Source organism: Babylonia areolata, chromosome 4, assembly GCF_041734735.1.
Source record: "Babylonia areolata isolate BAREFJ2019XMU chromosome 4, ASM4173473v1, whole genome shotgun sequence".
Classification (NCBI taxonomy): Eukaryota; Metazoa; Mollusca; class Gastropoda; order Neogastropoda; family Buccinidae; genus Babylonia; species Babylonia areolata.
The window spans coordinates 7,569,961-7,590,817 of NC_134879.1; the positions used below are offsets into that span (position 1 = coordinate 7,569,961).

Here is a 20,857-nt window from a genome sequence, read left to right on the forward strand (position 1 = left end):
TCTCCCCCTTCACTAGACCTTAAGTGGTAGTCTGGATGTTAATCATTTGTAAAACAAATACACTTGCAGGCAAAAATAAAAGGGTGGTGCTTCACTGCAGCAACTCACTCTTCCTGGAGAGAGCAGCCTGAATTTCAGACAGAGAAATGTGTCGTCACAAAATGCATTATAATACAAAAAACAAAAACAACAACAACAACAAAAAATATATATATATATTACTGGAAAAACGTGTAACCAAGAAAGTTAGTACACCTCCCAAGTTAACCTTTTTGATGTTGATGTCAACTTTACGTAGCACCCTGGAGATCCCAAGTTAACCTTTTTGATGTTGATGTCAACTTTACGTAGCACCCTGGAGATATGTCAAGATTATTCCAGGAACCATACAATCTACTGGGATGTTGAGGGAAAACCAGCTTTTGAATTCCAGTTTGCCAGAGAGTAAGAATGTCATTTTTCTATCATAAAAATGACAGGCCTTCTGCTTCTGTCCGAAGCCATCTTTTGCAATTCACAATAGTTAAGCCAGCAGACCTGTTGTTGCACTGATGTCCAAAAACAAACAAACAAAACAAACAAACAAAAAAAAAAAACCCCAGCCATGACCAATAGCAACTACAGCTTGAAACAGTAGGCACTTTAGCAGTTACAGCTTGAAACAGAAGGTGCTATCAAAATTAACATGCAAGTGGAAAAGAAAGAAAAGCAGGCAAGGCTGTAACTTATCAAACGGTACACTTTATTGAACACGCACTGATTGTAAAGACAGTACAACCTGTAGAAAAGAAAAATGCCTTGCAGATCTGAAGTTATTCCTAACAGAGCTAATTATCAATACTAACTGACATATTTTTCCACTTTCTCCTCTTCAAAATTTTTTTCTAATCAGAGTTCACATCCTTTTGTTACTTTCACTTGGGATGTAGCTTGTTTGCATCTCTTGCAACTTAACTGAAAAACATAAACAATGCTCAGTAGTACAAAGATGAAGAAAACCTCAACAGTGGCTCTTCTCAATTACAATTATTCAGACAATTGTACCTACAAACACATCCCATCCCAATCATTCCAGCAATTGTAACATTATAGATAAAATATAGTCAAACATTTTCAAAACAAAAAAACAACAAAATGTACTCAAATGTTATCTCTCTCACACACACAAGCACAAAAAAAAAAGAAAAAAAAAAAGGAGGGGTGTTCAAGTCCTATACGATCATTTCTAGTTCCCTGGCATACTCGATGGTCTGCTGGGCCAGGGCCCTGGCAGGGATGACCTCATCAGCTGTGTGCTTGGCCTCCACCTTGAAGTGAAAACAGTTGTCCTTGCCCATCTGCCACCCTCGCTGCACACACCATGCACACTGCAGGTCAGGCAACATTGCATGCACCTGGTGCAACAATATTTATTATAATAACAGGACATTTATATAAAGCACTTTACAAAAACATGTCAGTCAGACAAAAAGCACATAAGAACACACACTGCAGGTAAGTCAACAACATGTACCAGATGTCATGAGTGATGGTTTTTGGATATCACAATGTTCAAACCACAAAAAGCCTGTACCAGTTTTTTGTTGTTGTTTGTTTGTTTCTTTTTTTTCTTTTTCTTTTTTAAAGGGTTAAAGGTGAAAAGCCTTTTACAGCCATCGGGGCAGTGAATTCATATCCAATGTGTCTGGGGCTCACTCCTCTCCTTCCACTGTTTGAACCTACCCCAACCAAAGTCAGGTACCCATTTACTTTTGCATAGACACGACACCATGCCTAAATGGGGCCCCAAAACCTGATCACAGGTGAACACTGGACCAGAAGTTCAAATCCTGATTCTGCCACAGCGCTGTGAAAGTTATTAAATTAGTGCATGTGTTTGAATGGAAGGAAAGAAGGGAAGGGAGCTAAATGTGTGTGTGTGTGTGTGTGTGTGTGTGTGTGTGTGTGTGTGTGTGTGTGTGTGTGTGTGTGTGTGTGTGTGTGTGTGTGTGTGTGTGTGTGTGTGTGTCTGTGTGTCTCTGTGTGTGTGTGTGTGTGTGTGTGTGTGTGTGTGTGTGTGTGTGCATGTCTGTGTGTGTGCCCGTGTGCTATCCAATGACAGCTGTCAGCACAAGCAGCAACATAAAACATCAGATTGTGCAACAAGACACCACAATGTTGAAATGACTGCTGCATACTGTAGGGCACTATACTCCCACATGCTGATTACAATTTCCATGTTCATAACTGCCTGGAAGTCATATTTGGAAAGTCACCTGAAATGTTTTTAATTACACTGAAGAAAAAAAATGAAGAAAGAGGGAGAAAGTTTGAAATACACATATTCTTTTAAGATTACATTTCATTGTCAAAGACTATATAATAAAATATAAATTTTGAAACAAAAAAAAGGAGAAAATATTATCTCTGCGTAACCTATAATAATTCCACCTTAACATTTGTGAGATGAAGTTTACATGATAACTGTACTTAACCCTTTCACCGAATAGCCGAGTGGTTAAAGCGATGGACTTTCAATCTGAGGGATCCGGGTTCAGATCTTGGTAACGGCGCCTGGTGGGTAAAGGGTGGAGATTTTTCCGATCTCCCAGGTCAACATATGTGCAGACCTGCTAGTGCCTGATTGAACCCTCTTTATGTGTATACACAAGCAGACGATCAAATACGCATGTTAAAGATCCCGTAATCCATGTCAGCGTTCAGTGGGTTATGGAAACAAGAACATATCCAGCATTCATCCCCCCAAAATGGAGTATGGCTGTCTATATGGCGTGGTAAAAATGGTCATACATGTAAAAGCCCACTCGTGTACATACAAGTTGCATCCCACAAACGAAGAAGAGGAAGAAGAAGAACCCTTTCACTGCCAGGGAAATAAGATTAAAGTGATTGCCAGGGTTTTTTCCCCAAAAAAATGCCAAACGGGTATACATTTTCAAAAACTTTTCTGCGCTTTGTTATTGGAAAGAGACCCATAAAAAAATTCTGAAAGGTAAGTGGATATAGGATTACAAACACATGTATTCAAATTTTGTATTTTTCCAAAGACATGCACTTGTTTTAAAGTCAAGTGTTTTGTATTTTGTCATATTTTCAACTTGTTCACTACCAACATTAGTCTAGTCTGGTTATTTGCACATTGATATATTTTCTGGACAAATGGACAATAACTGCACACACAAATTATACCAGAACAACCACAATAAAAATAAAAATAAAAAAAGAAGACATATACATGATTTATTGTGAATATTCTAAGTGATAACAACATAGATGTGCTGGTCGAGTCCTTTCAGTCAAATCAGTTTTTGTGAAAAAAATCATTGTACCCATCAGTAAAGTCATACCCAAGAACTGTTTCATTTCAAACTTTTGTATCTATCCATGCTGATAGTCTTTGAGTACTTTTTTTTTGCCTGCATGGATTTGCCTGTACCTGTTATGGTGTGTCTGCTGTGCATACACACTGGTTTCCTCAACAAATTTCTTATTTATATTATCATGTATAAAAAGACAAGAGAGAAAAGGTCAATACAGTCTGTGTTGTGTAGGTTTTTCTTTTTGAAGTCCACTGTCACCAATAAAGTTGGCAATAACAGGCTGAATGTTGTTTGTTGGCCTACAATGATCCCCTCAGACACAGTAAGGCCACACGCCCCCTCCTCTTTCCCCTCTCTGACCGGATATACTTTGTCCAGTTACCATCAGTCACCTCATCACCCTATTTGAAAACTTCTAACTCTACACCTCCCCTGCATTGGCTCAGAACCAAGAAAGTTTGCTCCCATTGTGTACTGCTGTTATTTCAGTCACATCACTGTCAGTCATGTGGGCAGAGTCTGCTATGTACAGCCATTATCACTTACTGTTCTGTCGGTTTTCTGGTCTCTTCATTGCTTCCTTTATTTTCTATTGAATCGTCCGATAAAAGTTCATCACTGTCTTCTTCTTCTAGTTGAAGCTTAAATTCTTTGAGTATCAGCTAAAGAAAGCAATTCTGATTATTTTATTTGCAAATTGATCGCAGAGTTTCAGCCGGGTGTCGCCAGTTTGATGAGCAAGTCAAAACACAACCAGAAACTCAACCAAACTGTTCAAATAAAGGACTACCTCATGACGCAGATGGGGTTTCTAGCTATTAACAGGATCTAGAATGATTCCCCTAACTAACAACAAACTCAATACAGACCAGGCAGACATGAGCTTTGGAAAATTTTGATCGAGTCTGAAAGGTGGGGGCCTGGGGGCCTTCTGCAGCCCCCAGTGGGGGGGTCCATGGGGCAACGCCCTTGGTGGGGGTCTGGGGGCAAAGCCCCCTGAAGCTGAAGGTTTTTCTCAATTTCAGACCACCAATGCCTCTGAGGTATTCCAACCCACAGAAGACAAAAATCAGTCCAGTTCTTCCAAAACTGAAGTGTTTCTGCTTTCAAACTGTAAAAGTCAACTTTTGGAACATGATTTTCAAAATCTTAATTGTCTCATATGTGTGTGTGTGTGTGTGTGTGTGTGTGTGTGTGTGTGTGTGTGTGTGTGTGTGTGTGTGTGTATTTGTGTGTTCTCAATGTAACTCTCTGTGTGCATGTGAGAAAGAGACAGACAGACAGACAAAGAGATTGAGAATGGGGGTTGGGGGGACATATGGGGAGAGAGCTAAAGTTCATATGTGTGCATGTATGTGCACTGCTTTAAATACAACTCTGTGTGTTAAACTATTTGTGTGCGCGAGTGAGTGATGCGTGCGCATGTGTGTGTGTGTGTGTGTGTGTGTGTGTGTGCGTGCGTGTGTTCTCAATGTAACTCTCTGTGTGCATGTGAGAAAGAGACAGACAGACAGATAGACAAAGAGATTGAGAATGGGGGTTGGGGGGACATATGAGGAGAGAGTTAAAGTTCATATGTGTGCATGTGCACTGCTTTAAATACAACTCTGTGTGTTAAACTATTTGTGTGCGTGAGTGAGTGACGCGCGCGCACGTGTGTGTGTGTGTGCGCGCGAGGCTGGGGAATTGTCCCGGAGAGATTCCTCTGAAAATGGCCAGGGTCCAGGGTTGAAAAGCCCCTTGGCCGAAAATGAAATCCCTTGGCCGAAAATGAAATAAGTGATTTTTAAGAGGTTTGGAGGGCCTCTGTGTGTGTGTGTGTGTGTGTGTGTGCATGTGTGCACGCGCGCGTGTGCATGTGTGGTGTTTTCAAGGAAAATGTACTGAGCACACAAGTTTGCACTGCACCATTATCACTGACCATCTGGTCTCTTCAGCTGTAGTCTCTATTCCACTGACAGGCATGCATGTTGGTTGAGGAAAGAAATGGGGAAGTGGAATGACTGGAGGGATGAGGGGTGGGTATGTGACTGGTTATATCACTTTCAGCTGTCAAGGATTCTCAGCTAGAGCTAGTGGTCAGTGTCTTGGCTCAATGCCAATGTTGCCACAGTCATTAACAGTGGTTTTATCTCCCCCCCCTTCCCTCACCATGGTGGGAGACACAAGAGAGAGGGGAGGGGTACCTCAGCAAATCATGGAAGTGAAGTATGCAGGAGGAACGGAGGGGGCTGGATGTTGGGGAGTGACATTTTGTTCCCCACTGAAATCAGCTGCTCTTCCACTGAAAATACTTTGAGTTCCCAAGCCTGGACTTGTGTGTGTGTGTGTGTGTGTGTGTGACTAAACTGTGTGTGGAGAAAGAAAGAGAGAGAGAGCAAGCCAGCGTGAGAGTGCGCGTGTGTATGTGTGGTTTCAATTCCACTGAGTGTAAACAAGAGAGAAAGACAGAGAGGGAGGCAGACAGAGAGAAAGAGAGGGGAGATGGTGGGTGGAAAGAATGCAAGTTGAATTTGTGCATATGCATGCACTGCTTTCAAATTCAAGATTTTTCTCTCCATGTGTGTGTGTGTGCAAGAAAGAGAGAGAGTGTGTGTGTATGTGTGCGCGCGCATGTGTGTATTATTAAGCTCTGTGTGAGCACTCATGTGTGCACATATGCAAGTGTGAAGTAGAAAGAGAGAAAATAAAAAAAACATGCTATGTGAAAACGTGAGTGCATTCATGTGATTTTTTTTCAGAGCATGTGTGTGTGTGTGTGCGCGTGCACATTCAATTCAGCTCTGTGTCTGTGCGTGTGTAACTTTGGTAATCTGGCTATAGATAAACTGACTGACTCTTGCCGTGAACTGTCTTTAGTGAACTTCTGTACCACAGAGTGGGCTGTGTCAGAAAAAGCACCCAGTCAATTGCTACAAAGTTTCTGTTTCAATGGCAACAATGTTACTTTGTACATAAAGAGGCAAACGTTTGCAGCTTTTGCTGAATGAACACAGGGTCAAGCAGATGTACCCACGGACTTAGGGGCTTCAAGTTGGTAGGGATGGAAATCACGCGCACCAGCGGTTTACGTTTATATGTGCGTGCGCGCACGTTTGTTTGTTTGTTTGTTTGTGTGTGTGTGTGTGTGTGTGTGTGTGTGTGTGTGTGTGTGTGTGTGTCTCAGTGCGCGCGCGCTCGCATGTGTGTGTCAGTGTGTGTGTGTGTGTGTGTGTGTGTGTGTGTGATCACCTGCATGTGTGTGCATGTGCGCACGTGCGTGCTTTTCACAGTGATATCAATGCATGTAGGGATCGCCTTTTGTTATTGGCATTTTGACAACTTCAATCGACCGTTAGGAAACTTTCTGACTTCGATTCTGGTGCTCTTCTGACAAGTCACTGGATCGCCTCTCAAGGGGTCAGCAAATGACGGTTTCAAAAGAGCATTCCGGTTTCATTTTTTGACAGATCATGTGCAAATGATATAGAACGGCCCATCGACTTTTCTTTTCTTTCCCCCCAAAAACGGACGCGTTGTTTTTGATGTAAACCTGAAAACAGATTTCCGTGCCCAAATGGAAGAGTTGCACCCACACGATCTCGCACCAATTCCACTTGGCCTTGCCCGCGGCATTGATTTTGTGAATGGCGTCGCCTACCCATAAATTTACTTTTTTGTTCTTCACTACTGTTTCTTCTTCTTCTTCCTTTATACAACCAACATCATTATATTGATGATTCTGTTGTAGTTTGGGGAGGTTGCTGAGGATTGCGCTGTTGTGAGGATTGAAATGTGATTTTGGGGTGTATGGGTGGTTAGGAGGAGGGTGATGGGGGCAGTGCTGGGCGAGAGGATGGGGGGATGGGGGGGTTCACTTTTAGAGATGAGAGGCCAGTCTGGACTTGAAGCAGTCCAGTGACTCGGCTGTCACAACTTGTTCCATTCTGGTATGGTCCTCGGGAAGAATGCCATCTGCCTGTACAGTGTTGTGCAGGAGGGAATGTCACAGCTCAGGCTGTTGTTCGTTCTACAGCTCATCCTGCTCTTAGATGGCTTGGGCAGGTACTTGGAGTTGATGGAGATGATACCATGGTGGAATTTGTAGAACATTTCCAAGCGGGCTTTCTTGCGGCGCTGTTGTAGGGGAGGCCAATTGAGTGAATCGAGGATGGAGTCCACGCATGATGTTTGGCGGTGGCGATTTGAGACCCATCTTGCTGCTCTTCGCTGGATCTTCTCGAGGGCCTCAACCTCGTTTGCAGTGTAGGGATCCCAGACGGTGGCTGCGTACTCAAGAAGTGGGCGAACAAGGGCTTTGTACGCAGTTTCTTTTGTCTTCTTGTTGCCGATCTTGAGGTTGCGCCGGACGAAGCCTGGCTTTCTTGGTGATGGGAGTCAATGTGGGATTCCCACTGCATATTGTCCTGAATGTTGATGCCCAGGTACTTAGTGGTGCTGACGTTTTCAATCTTCTGTCCATGCAGCTCATACACAGGGGCGGTCTTGTCCCTTTTCCGGGAAACTCTCAGCGTTGAGCACTTCTGTGGATGGAACTCCATGGACCACTTCTCCTCCCAGGTGGTAAGGGAGTGTAGATCTTCTTGCAGCACTTTCTCGTCCTTTTTCTTCATGATGGTCTTGCTGCATAGGGTGTCATCGGCAAATAGGTGGATCTTCGACTTGATACCATCAGGGAGGTCATTTATAAACAGAAGAAAGAGACTCGGCCCTAGAACCGAGCCTTGAGGGACGCCAGATTCCACAGGTAGGTGGTCAGATCTTGTTCATTCCACTACCACAGCCTGCTGTCTGTCCTTGAGGAAGTCCTTGATCCAGGCATTGGTGCGTCCTCTGATGCCGTAACGATGTAGTTTGTGGACAAGTAGGGTATGGCTGACTTTGTTGAACGCTTTTGAGAAGTCGAGGACGATAGTGTCCTCCTGGTTTCCCTTCTCTATCTCTCTGGTCGCTTCTTCCACATACCCTAGAAGTTGAGTTTAACATGACCGTCCGCGTCGGAAGCCGTGCTGCTCTGGACAGAGAATCCCATTGTTCTCAAGATGGGACATGATGTGGCTGGTGATGATATGTTACAAGATAACTCGTCAGTCACAGTCTCATCTTGCAGGGCCCAGTTCCACTTATTTTTCACTCCTTTATCAATCTCTGCTTAGTGAGTTTTCGACGAAATCAGGTATCTTTGCAAGTTGTGAAGCCTGCGAGCGAAAGTTATGAAACTGCGACCGAATACGGATAAGCTGAATGATGACAGAAGAGCAACGGAACGCTTATTCTCAATTGGTTCGTTTATCCAAACATGGGGCATTTTAGCAAACACTGTGGCTGCCTTGTCGGACAACGTTCGTGCAACCTTCGTCGGTCGGGAAACCAACCCCCGCCCCCCCCCCCATCCTGATTTTCTAAACGGATTTATGCGAATATCAAAAATGGCTTCTGGAGCCAATTTTCGGTCGGAAATCCGACTATAGTCGGAAAAATCTCATGCCTGCCAGGGAAAAGTCTGAATATTTCCGTGATGAGTTATTAATCACTATGTCAGCGAAGCGTACACAGATGCACTGATGAGTTATCTTGTAATTTAGGCAACCTAGGGGTTAATGAGGTATGAGGCTTTAATTTTCATAAGAGATTTAAAGAATTAAAACATCCTTGCTCGCAAGTGCCAAGTATGTTATGAAATAGACTGAGTGGTAAGGGGTTGTTTAATTCATGAATGAATTTTGGATAAGAGGATTAAAACATTAAAAGGGAATAATTTTGGATCTATGTTGTAATGGGATCTTAATCCTGTCAGCGATGCCACTTTTGTAGCCGTGTTTTGAACCCAAGTGGTGTATTTTGGGGATGGTACAAAAGAATTAATAATTTACTGAATTAAAGGATAGAAAAGATCCATGCACAGGCCAAGAACATGTAGAGGCCAGTCACAAAAGGGTTTTTAGCAGTGTGGTGAGACGCTGGCCGTTGGGGCAACACACACTGTGTGCGACACACACAGTCAGTGGTCAGCTGGCTAGCTGTCGCCATGGGCAAGTGAAAGGTCGATGCAGTGCACCCGCAACATATTTATACTAATTATGTGAACTGCAAAGACGCTCACGTGACCCGTGAAACACAAGGGCTCAAATCGGGCTAAATTTGACTAGAACTGTGTTTGTTACGAAGTGTTTAATAGTAGATTTCTAAATGATTCCTGAACCGATTTACATCAGATTGGTTGCAAAACAAAGATCTCTACGCCACCTTTCTAATGAGTGCAAAATGAAGTGTTGATTACTTAAGATGATTTTATAAACTTAAGTCACCTGAAAAGGATAAGTTTTAACAAGACTGTCACTAAAAATTACAAACTGTGCTAAATTAGTTTAATGTAGGCAAATACAAATGGAACAGATTTTAAGATGGGATTGTGACAATTCTGTCAGTATATAATACTTGTAGTTTACTGATTTGACAAAAGAGATATTTAATTAAATACGGTGCGTCAGAAACACAGTTTTCAACTCAGCCAAAGCTGTCAAGAACACCTGTTGTGGAGTGATTGTTGTTAAGTGTTGACAATGAAAATCGGCCTTGTCATTTCTAAATGCCTGACCTATTCCCATCCAAACACTATAATAGTGTGGCTTTAGTATTCAACAGCAGTCACATATAGAATTTTAACTCACTGGAGATGCGCCGGCGCTCCGCCCGCACAGAACAATGTGCTGTAGTGTAGGATTCGACGGATTGTCGATTTTTTTTTTTCAGACACTCAGCAGTGTTCAATTAAAGGGAAATTAATCAGGCTTTCTTGAGGGACCAGTCTAGGAAAAACTGAGTTATAACAACAAACATGGCGGCCTAGTGGATGCACTCCTTGTGTGAGGCTGTCGAAATTGTGACAGAAGGATCAGACATTGAACACTGGTGACGAATTCTCTGATGATTTTTCCGATGATGAGACAGAAATCGATAGTGACACTAGTGACGGCCATACTGCAAGACAAGATGACTTGATGACTGTAGATATTGACGATGAGGAATAAGAGTACTTGTATGAGTAGATAAAAGACCTGACAAACTTTCCACTGGCTGCAGCTTTCACTGGGACCCCAGGACTCTCACTCTACAATTTTTGATGAATAATTTGTATAGATTAATGTAAAATTATCATTTTATGTGTATGCACTTACTAAATTGTGTGGGGGTGTATCTATGCAATGGGTGTGTCAGTGTATTATGCGTGGGCATATCTGTGCAAGTGTGTTACTTATACTGTCACTCATGAATTATTATGCATGTGTATATGCTGTGTAATATTATTAATGTTTATTTTGCATTTGTTTTTTTGCCCATTTTTTGCAATACATGCAAAAGCTTTTCTTCTTTTTTTCTTCATGCAAAAGCTTTTCTTCTTTTTTTCTTATGACAGCATTGTCTGTTACAGAAATTCAAAGCCCTTTACACGCATGAGGAGGAGATCTGCCAGACGCAGGAGCAGACATGGGGAGACTGAGGCCAGGCAGTCACTGGCCTACATTCCACCACCAAGAAGCAGCAGACCAGGAAAACACACAGAGGGTGCAAGGTGTGTTACACCAAACACAAAACACAAGGAGCGTCACGCCTGCTAACATTCCACCCACCAAGGCAGACCAGGAAAACACAGAGAGAGTGCAAGGTGTGTTACGCCAAACACAAAACACAAGGAGCGTCATGTCAAGAGTTGAAAAACGAAAAAAAAAAGAAAAAAAAAAAGCCACCACAATCATGTGCAAACAGTGTAAAGTGCCCCTCTGTGCTGTTCCATGCTTTGAGGTGTTCCACACAGTCAAGGACTACAGCAAATAATAATCTAGCTGCAACAGAAATGTGTAAATAGGTTTTTTCATTCTTTTTTTTCAAGTGATGGATTCACATGGTTTTGCGTTTTCTGTTTTTCCAGTGTTGTGATCTTTTTTTTTTTTTTGTTGTTGTGCAACATTTGACTTCAAACTGATTCATGAGAATCAGGGAACCTAACTGTGTGAGAAAATCATTGCATGCTGCCTTGTGGATCAGCTGATGGATATGACATGCCTGGTGAATACAGTATACCATTATTTCATTTTTTGTTTTGTTTTTCAGTATTTAGTGACATAATTTAAAATATTAAAAAAATATTTCATACCATTTAATGATTAAACTGTTTTAAAATGTTAAAAGAAGAGATAGTAAACTTTCTAGTGATGTATAATTTGTATGTCTTTGTCTCTGTGTGAAAGTGTGTTGAATTTTTTAAATATGCCAATATTTCCTGTCACAGCAAAACTACATGATCTATTTAACTACATCTCCATATAGTTAAACTGTAGCATTATGTGTGATGAAAAGACAAAATGAGGTAAGCTTAGCGTCAGTTGAAATCTTTACACTGACAAATGATCAAACTGAAATCAAATCTGCTTCTAACTGATTAATGTGTGTGTAAGCACAACAGACATAACTTGCATGAACGATACAGAGAATTGATTTAATAAATGTTTTGGTGCATTTGTTTAGAATGGGTTTTGCATTCAAATTTGGAATGGTGTTACCCATTATGTGTGATTCACTTTTACTTTTAGGATGAGATATTGAGATAACAAGTCTAAATAAATGAGATTTGACCAAGGGATTAACAGGCTTACAGTTTCACACAGTGTGTGTGTGTGTGTGTGTGTGTGTGTGTGTGTGTGTGTGAGAGAGAGAGAGAGAGAGAGAGAGAGAGAGAGAGAGAGAGAGAGAGAGAGAGAATCCATTGTGTCTGTGCATATATGCAAGCATGTCAACAAAAATGCATGGATTGATACACATTGGTATATATTTGGACACACAAGCCTTGAAAAAGCAAAAAGTTTAACATCTATTGAATGGACTTGTAGTAAAATAGCTTAGACTTGCTGGCTTACAGTCATAAAGACAAATGTCAAGACACTGAAAACGTGTTTCAAGTGGCAGACAATAGTATTTCAGTATGGTACAGTTTAGTGAATGTCCATGAGTGTACATTATTCAAGAAAAATAAGACCGAACAAATCAGACTGACAATAATACTACATACAGTGTAATAATAATAATAATGATAACAACAACAATTATAACAATAATTACTACTAATAAATAACTACTAATGATGATGTATATTATATTTGTACTGAACCCTTTCAGGTTTCTCTGTATATCAGGGTGCTTTAAATGAAAGAAAAAGCAACAGATTACATATAAAATGAACAAAGAGAAATGTTTGCATCATCTTAGCACCTGATCCCAAGCTGACTGCATCAGGCTGCACATGACCAAGCCAAGGTATTTACTGTGTGGACAACAAGTAAGCCAGCAGTGCTGAACACTCCACTTGCTGCTGAAGGTACTGCCACATGGGGTGCAGTCCGCCAGCCATGTCCAGCTGTCTGAATGTGTCCAAGACACAAAGCCAAAATGAATGAAAACTTTAGTAACCACTGCTGAATGAGATCAGAGGTTCAATTTTCATCCCTTTTTGTTTGTATCAATGTTTTCATGACTTTTTGATTGTTCATTTGTTTGTCTTTTCTAAATGGATTCAGCTCTCTGTTGAATAGTGCTGACTACTGGTTAAGGGTTTTATTAAAATTCAGGACCTTTTCCAGACCATGAAGGGCAAAACACAATTTTCCAAGACTCTTCCAGCCCTGGAAATAGTTCTCTCATCTTTCCAAGACTTTTCCAGACTTCCATGACTCTGTATTAACCCTGTACATTCAGGAAGTAGTAGGACTTGTGCATGCAGTATTCAGAAAAATAGGGACAAGAGAACTGAAACACATGTCTGTTTGCATGACTTCTTTTTTTCTTATGACAGCATTGTCTGTTACAGAAATTCAAAACACTTCACACGCATGAGGAGGAGATCTGCCAGACACAGGAGCAGACATGGGGAGACTGAGGCCAGGCAGTCACTGGCCTACATTCCACCACCAAGGAGCAGCAGACCAGGAAAACACACAGAGGGTGCAAGGTGTGTTACACCAAACACAAAACACAAGGAGCGTCACGTCAAGAGGTGAAAAACGCAAAAAAAAGCCACCACAATCATGTGCAAACAGTGTAAAGTGCCCCTCTGTGCTGTTCCATGCTTTGAGGTGTTACACACAATCAAGAACTACAGCAAATAATAATCTAGCTGCAGCAGAAATGTGTAAATAGGTTGTTTTTTTTCTTTTTTTTTTTTCAAGTGATGGATTTGTAGGGTTTTGCTTTTTCTGTCTTTCCAGTGTTGTGATCTTCTTTTTTTTTTTTTTTTTTAAACAGTTTGTTGTGCAACATTTGACTTCAAACTGATTCATGAGAATCAGGGAACCTTCCTGTGTGAGAAAATCATCTTATGCTGCCTTGTGGATTAGATGATGGATGACATGCCTGGTAAGTACAGTATACCTATTTTTCAATTTTTTTTTGTTTTTCAGTATTTAGTGACATAATTTAAAATATTAAAAAAATATTTAGCAGCATTTAATGAGAAAACTGTTTTAAAATGTTAAAAGAAGAGATGGTAAACTTTCTAGTGATATATAATGTGTATGTCTTTGTCTCTGTGTGAAAGTGTGTTGAATTTTTCCAATATGTCCATATTTGCCTGTGACAGTAAAACTACATGTGCTATTTAACTATGTCTCCATAGAGTTAAACTTTATTTCAGGAGAAAAATTTTCTTTTAATTACAAATACTATACCATGATCCACTGTATGTTAACATGATTTAGAACGTTCCGGTAGGAAGACTACTTAAGACTTCATTCAAATATGCGAATTTTATAATAAATTTCAATTTTCTTTATTTTGACCTATATGATGTGTTTTTGTGCACTGTTAAGAACAGCTGTCTGCGTCTAGCCTGGTTTTTGTGTGCTGCCAGTCTGCCTATAATTCATATTAATATGAAGACAATCTATTATAAGCTTAATAAAAAGAAATTTCAATGACCTCCCGCTATTTAGGGAGGAGGGTGGCTTGCTGGGAAACTTGTGACTTGCACAACCCATCGAACCCTTCTGCAGCAACCACGTCAGGGGCCTGGGGAGCCTGCCTGTGCGAGGTTCAAAAGGAGAGTTGCTTCCCTTGGTGCCAATCTTCGGAAAACTGGAGGGTGGCAAATGAGTACATATCCCTTTCTGCAGCACTTTCCTCCCTATGCTGAGGAAGGGCACTCCTACCTGATTCCAAGGTCCAAGATGGAAGAAGCATTCTGCTTGAGGGGCCTGTGAGCAAGTATTGTCCACCGTCATGGGCAAATATTGCGGCAGACTGTGTTTTTCCAAGGGAAGTAACCATCCCGAACACAACAGGGGGGGTGCGGGAGCATGGTTATGTCCCTTGGTGCTGCAGTCACAGGCAATATGAAAGGTGCATTTGGAGTGCCTGTATCCTCGTGAGACCAAAGACTTTAGCCCTACGGAAAGACCCGCCACTTTGCGCGGTAAGTGAAGCCGACCTGACGCAATCGCGAAAACGGCCCATCCCACTTCTCCCGACTAAACGCCTGCTGATGCATACTGTCTGTAACATGGCGAGCAAGCCGAGAGGAAGTTGGTGTGCGGCACCTAATTGCCACAATTCTCGAAAAAAAGGATTCCGACTGTTTTCATTTCCAAAGGATAAAGAGTTTTGTTTTTGTCTTTTGTTTAGATCTAAATGTTGAAAATCTCTCGAAAAAATTCGCAGAGGCTTAGTTCAGTGTATAATTTGGTTTGGCTATCATGCTAGATTCTAGATCTAAATCATTTGTATCAGATCTATACAGTTGTAAAATAAAGTGGGAATGATCCCGACGAAGATTCCGACGCACATTTTTGTCTTCTGTTTAAACGTTGATAATAAACTCATTTAAGAAAACAACAACTTATAACCATGTTCACGGCACTCGCTAAAACGTTTGTGAGGGCGAGAGAGGGAAAGGGGTGGGGAAGTGAGAAACGAGACAGGGAAAGGGGGGGGGGGGATGAGGAGGGGGATATAAACTTTACTAATTAAAGCCGATTTGTGAGCAGATGGATTTGTAGTAAATCTCTTTTTGTTTTGTTTCAACACAGGTGTAAGAAATGGGTGCAAAACTGCAGGCGTGCAGACCTCGTGGGCCAGTCAGAAACTTATCTCCATGCCAATTGCTGTTTGTGTTCCGACCACTTTGAGGCCAGTCAGTTCATGAACCCCTCCAGCAAAACTTGTCGACTGAACTGGAATGCTGTCCGGACGCTGTTCAGTGTTCCGAACCCCCATCCAACCATTTCTACAAAACGACCCCTCCCTCAGAGATGCGAACCACCTCCGAAAAAAGCACGCAAGCAAAAGAAGAAAACAACATTGGAAGGTGATGCAGGTAAGTACATCCATTTAATCTATGCCTAAACCATTAACAAAAACTGATCTAGTAGAAAGTAATAACTATGGATGAGAGATTTGCTTCTCTGGCAGACACATCTAAAGCACCATTGACAAAGTTTAAAAAATCAGCCAGGAGTGTTGTTAATTTGTTCATGTCCGGGAGGTGGGTGTGTGTAGGGAGGGGGGGTAGGTGGTGTGTGTGTGTGTGTGTGTGTGTGTGTGTGTGTGTGTGTGTGTGTGTGTGTGTGTGTGTGTGTGTGTGTGTGTGTTGTGATATGAAACAATATTGTAATTCAGTTTCTTTCTTTCTTTCTTTCATTCTTTTTCTTTCGCTCTGTCTTTTTTTCTGTCTTCATTTTTTTATTCACCTATTTATTTATGTGTTTGTTCGTTAATTATTTGTTTACTTGTTTAGTTATTTTCTTCTGACATGTAATTCTTTAATAATGCATTTAAAAATTGTAAGCACTAGTTAATTTTTTAGTTATTTTAAATTTCTTTAATATTTATCACAAATTTTCTTTCATTCACAACACCTGAATTTCATTTAAGTAAAAGAAGAGAGAGAGAGAGAGAGAGAAACACACCTACACAGCCAGCTTTCCGCGAGTCGGTAAACTGATACTCGGGAAAAGGGGCGAAAACCCCGTCAGCGCGAGGCGGCTCTGGCTTCATTCGCGTTAGTAGAAACAAAGAAGGGAGCGTCTAGGAGTGGCCCGTCTTTCCGTAGGGCTAAAGTCTTTGGTGAGACAGCTCCCTCCCTCTACACAGTGAGGGCATCCCTGCTGGAGTCGTCCATAGTTGAGCTGGGGGGCCCAATCACAGTGGACACGGCCTGCCTCACAAGTTTGTGGCAGCAGCAGAGGACCATGTCGATCCAAGGAAAGCACCACTCTGTAAACACGCGTGGGGTTGCGTCCCTTCGTGCCTTGTTGCTGGTGAAGAGAGAGGTGCGTTTTGTGCACCTGTCCCCTTGTAGGACCTCATCCTCCCTGCCAGTCATCTACTGCTGAGTCAGGAGGGAAGGGTTAGGGGGTGGGAGAAGCATGCTGCATGACAGGGCCAGTCTCTGTGGACATGGCCAGCCTCACAGACAAGTGAAGAGGCAGGAGGTGTATGGCCATCGGCATGCCATAATTATGTGGTGCATCCCTTGTTGCTAAACAGGGTCCTAACTCTGGTATGGGCTGTCAGAGAGGATGATTGAATGGGTGAGAATAGGGGGAAGAGGTCGACACGGAGAAACAGAGGTGTTTGCAGTGGCTGACAGAGCCAGGCCTGCATGTCCTAACAAAGGTGACCCAAGCTTAATCTTAGCCTGATTGCCCAATCAAGCAAGGTAGTCCCGTGTCCTGTTAGAAAACATGACAATATGCAACGCAAGATCATCAAAGAAATGATTGTCAGAAAATGCAAAAAAAAACCACCTTAGCAGCTTGGTCCAGGATGCACAGGTCAGGGATCGAAGATAGCTGCCAGAAGAAGAGGGCGCTCTACAGGAACACACATGGGAGGTAATATACTGGGGGGCAGGGTGGAGGGGGGCAGGGGGAGGTAACTAGCCACATCTTTCATTTTCTCCCATTCAACAAGGTAGTAGTTTGCACAGGGCAGGGAATCAAACCCCTGCCAGAGTCTGCTCCAGCGGGTTATGGTATAGTATGTGCAATTAAAAATGCAGTTACTTGTGTCTAATTACATACAATTTCCTTTCTGTACTGAAAACTGTGCTGGTTAAACAGTCTGTCCTTTATGCAGTTAAGTCACAAATAAATAACCCAGATGCTTAGACTCACCTTTTTAGCATAGTCCACCATAGGTTTCTGTGAGTCGAAGAAGAGCATTCTGGCTGCTTCACTCAGAGCAATCTTTGTGTAGGCTTTGTCGATGCACCCAGCAATCTCATCTCTGTAAAGAAATAAAACTATGCCAGATGCAGAGACAAACCATTTCTATCTGGATTCATCACTGGCTGGCACTTTGAATAAGCTGACAGAGCAAACAGGTTTACTTTCAGTTATACATGGGCCAGTTTCTAAGCTAAGCAGCGTTTGCAAATGGTAAGCTGTACAGAACTATTGGTCAAAATAGTTGTTTGCCTTAGCTGAATGCAGATGATTTTGATGTATCTCAATGATTAAAGACAAAAAAAAAAGAAGAAAAAATGGGGGAAAAATGGAGAAGAAATCATCATTAACAAAACAACAAATTCAGTCTGAAGTGGTAAAACAGGCAGTCCAAAGGGTATCTTCATCATGCGTGGAGTATTGGCCCACTAGTAATGTGTACACAGGAAGCAAGAGAATCTGAGGGTACAGGATCAAATCCCATGTTTCCCAGAATTTTCTTGTCCTCCACTGGACCTTGATAGTGTAGTCAGCCTGTGACAAAATGCACTAATTGGTACATGAACTATTTCTGTTGTAACATGCTGACTAAGACCATGGCTGCATAATGTAAAAATTTGAAATATGTATGCCTCTCCATAATTGTTTTATGATGATTTAATTATGTATTATAGACAATATTGTCTTGTCTTTTGTTCCTCTAAATTTGATCACGTCTCTCCTCTCCTTCATGCTTTACACTGGCTCCCAGTACAAGAAAGAATTATTTACAAAGTCGTCTCTCTTTGTTTTAATTCCATTGAGGCTACTGGTCCACAGTGTCTTTCTGAGCTCATTCATCCATACATACCCTCACTCCAATTGAATAATCAAATAATGTTTTGTATCTTGTGTTTATTTTTTTCCTTTTTGATATTTACGTGCTTTTGACTCACTTGTGTAAACCAAGTGATTGTATGTTATAAACCGGTGTTCAGTTGTCTCTTTGTGTGTGTGTGTGTGTGTGTGTGTGTGTGTGTGTGTGTGTGTGTCTGTGAGTCCATGGTAAACTTAAACATTGCCAGTTTCTCAGGAAATACATTTGGCTTAAACATAGTATGAAAAAAAAAATCTTCACAGTCATACCAATAACAGGTTGTAAGTCTCCCGAAGTAAGCCATACTTCCGAATCAGTAACGATTTATTTCGTTGAGATTCGTTCCGAAATCTGAAAATTCTAAAAACCGCTATCCACTGATTTTCTAGAAAGTGGGTTGTGTCTGAAGATGACATGACCTGGTTTTTCTTGTTATCAATTAAAAGGAAAGAAATACAAATTCTGGACAGAACACATACAGTAATACTAACTACACCATCGATGTATTTACTGCATATAAATATTGTAAAGTGGACACTGAATTAACTGGAATGATCATAAAAGAAAAATTGAACCGATCGTTTCTTTCAGCCCGCTGTAGACTGGTTCATGCAGATCTAGGGATCTACCATGTGTTGCGATGTGCTTGAAGCTAGGCAACGTCTCCTTTACCACCGAAATAAAAGAATAATCGAGGTACAATAAAACACACAAAAAATGATTCAAATGGTGTTATTATGTCCACTACAATCAGATCTATTTATCACAGGAAGAATAATTTAGTCAAATGATCTCAGATGCGCCATAGCAGTGGCTTCAGAACTGAACATGCATGGTTCGATCCCGCTCACATGCCTTTTTTTTCCCCCCCTCCCAAGCTTATTTCATATATCATATTTAATCACTTTTCAACAATTTTTTTTAAATCTCTTTTTATCCCTCCTCATGATTCCTTTACTGGATAAAGTGCGAAGCACAAGTGAGTCTTGAAGGCTTTGCCTCTTTTGTTTTTCTATTTGTAAATGCCAAGGACTTATTTTCAAGATTGGGCATAAATGTTCATAATAATCATAATAAAAACCTGAATCATATTTTGCAAAAAACCTTGTCATGTTGCATCTCATTTGAAAAAATTCAGGAGACTGGTTCCAGATATTGAACAAGGGGCGAAGCCTTTGTAGCCCACAAGTGATTCCTGCTGATTTAAAAACTACGAGTATGAAACCGAAAACACAGGTTGGGGGGGGGGGGGGGGGGGGGGGGGGAATTTTGGGGGAGTGGGGGAATGGGTGGCGTACCAGTTCTTCAATCTTTTGATCTATTGAACAAATGTTCCCCCCACCCCCTTTAAAATCTTAGCCACAGTGGATCTGCATGTGTGTGGAGCACAGACAAGAGGCCTGCTTGGCATCACGCTCTGTGACTGTGTGGTGCAGCTGCACCATGCATGGTATAAGGGGCTCCATGTCAGTGAAATATTTTTAGCAGAGCAAAATGGCCCAACTAAACAGTGTTGGCTCAACAGCTGCAAGTGATTCTTCCTAAAAAGAAACTGGAAATACCTTCTATGATATGTTAATAGATTTTCATAGATTGTCTACACTGGTCTCTTTTTTTGCTGCTTTAAATGATAAATGTGTGCAATGATCCATAGCTTTTTTCTGAATGAACACAGGAGTGAGTTGGGTGTTCTTTTGAGTTTTTTTGGCTCACCAAGATACACACACACACACACACATACACACACACATATATATATATGTGTGTGTGTGTGTGTGTGTGTGTGTGTGAGACGCAGCATGCAAAAACTGGGCTAAAGTCGCAATTTATCATTTTTTATATCTGTATACCGTCTACAAGTTTAAAAATCACAGATTAAAATGAAAAAAACAAAACAACGAAAAACAGAATGCATCTATCAGTCATAGTTTTGCTTTTTTTTTTCCTATGGTTTTTTTCTAAGTTTGTGTGCCCGATGAGTAGAAATCAAGAAATAAGCTCATAAAAAAAGGCATATTTGTGTGCCTATGACTTAAAAAACAAGAATTATCCTGAATACCTATGTGGTGTCAAAAGATTCAGAACTGAATAAACTTTAAATTTCCATATGAAAGAGGCACATGAAAATTTGTATTTTCTCTCTGCATTACTCAAAGGAAGACTAGTATGGCAAGTGGAGGAGTGATGTCATGCAATACAGATTATTCAGCCACATGGAAAAACCCACTATTTGTCTGCCTGTAACTTTAAAACAAGAATTTTCCTGAACATATGTGGTGTCAGACGATTCAGAATTAAGTGAATTTTAGATTTTGATGACAAAGGCACAGGAAAATTCTTATTTTCTCTCAGTACTCAAAGACAAGAATGGCAAGTGGAGGAGTGACTCATGCAATACAGATTATAAAGCTACAAGAGAGCCTATGGCGATGGCAACAGTGAATGTTCAAATATTTCACGCCTAGACC

The 20,857-nt window shown here is 41.2% G+C and overlaps 1 protein-coding gene across 1 annotated transcript in view; it reads right to left on the reverse strand.

Annotated features, from left to right (window-relative positions):
• Positions 1 to 721: 721 nt before the first annotated feature.
• Positions 722 to 20,857, reverse strand: part of LOC143280816 (26S proteasome non-ATPase regulatory subunit 8-like) — a 55,339-nt gene continuing 35,203 nt past the window's right edge. Inside the window, exons 7-8 of the mRNA XM_076585514.1 lie at positions 17,483 to 17,594; positions 722 to 1,349 (exon numbers count right to left, since the gene is read on the reverse strand). Of these exons, the coding sequence (XP_076441629.1) occupies positions 1,212 to 1,349; positions 17,483 to 17,594 (250 nt within the window). The 3' untranslated portion in view covers positions 722 to 1,211. The remainder of the gene's footprint in view (positions 1,350 to 17,482; positions 17,595 to 20,857) is intronic.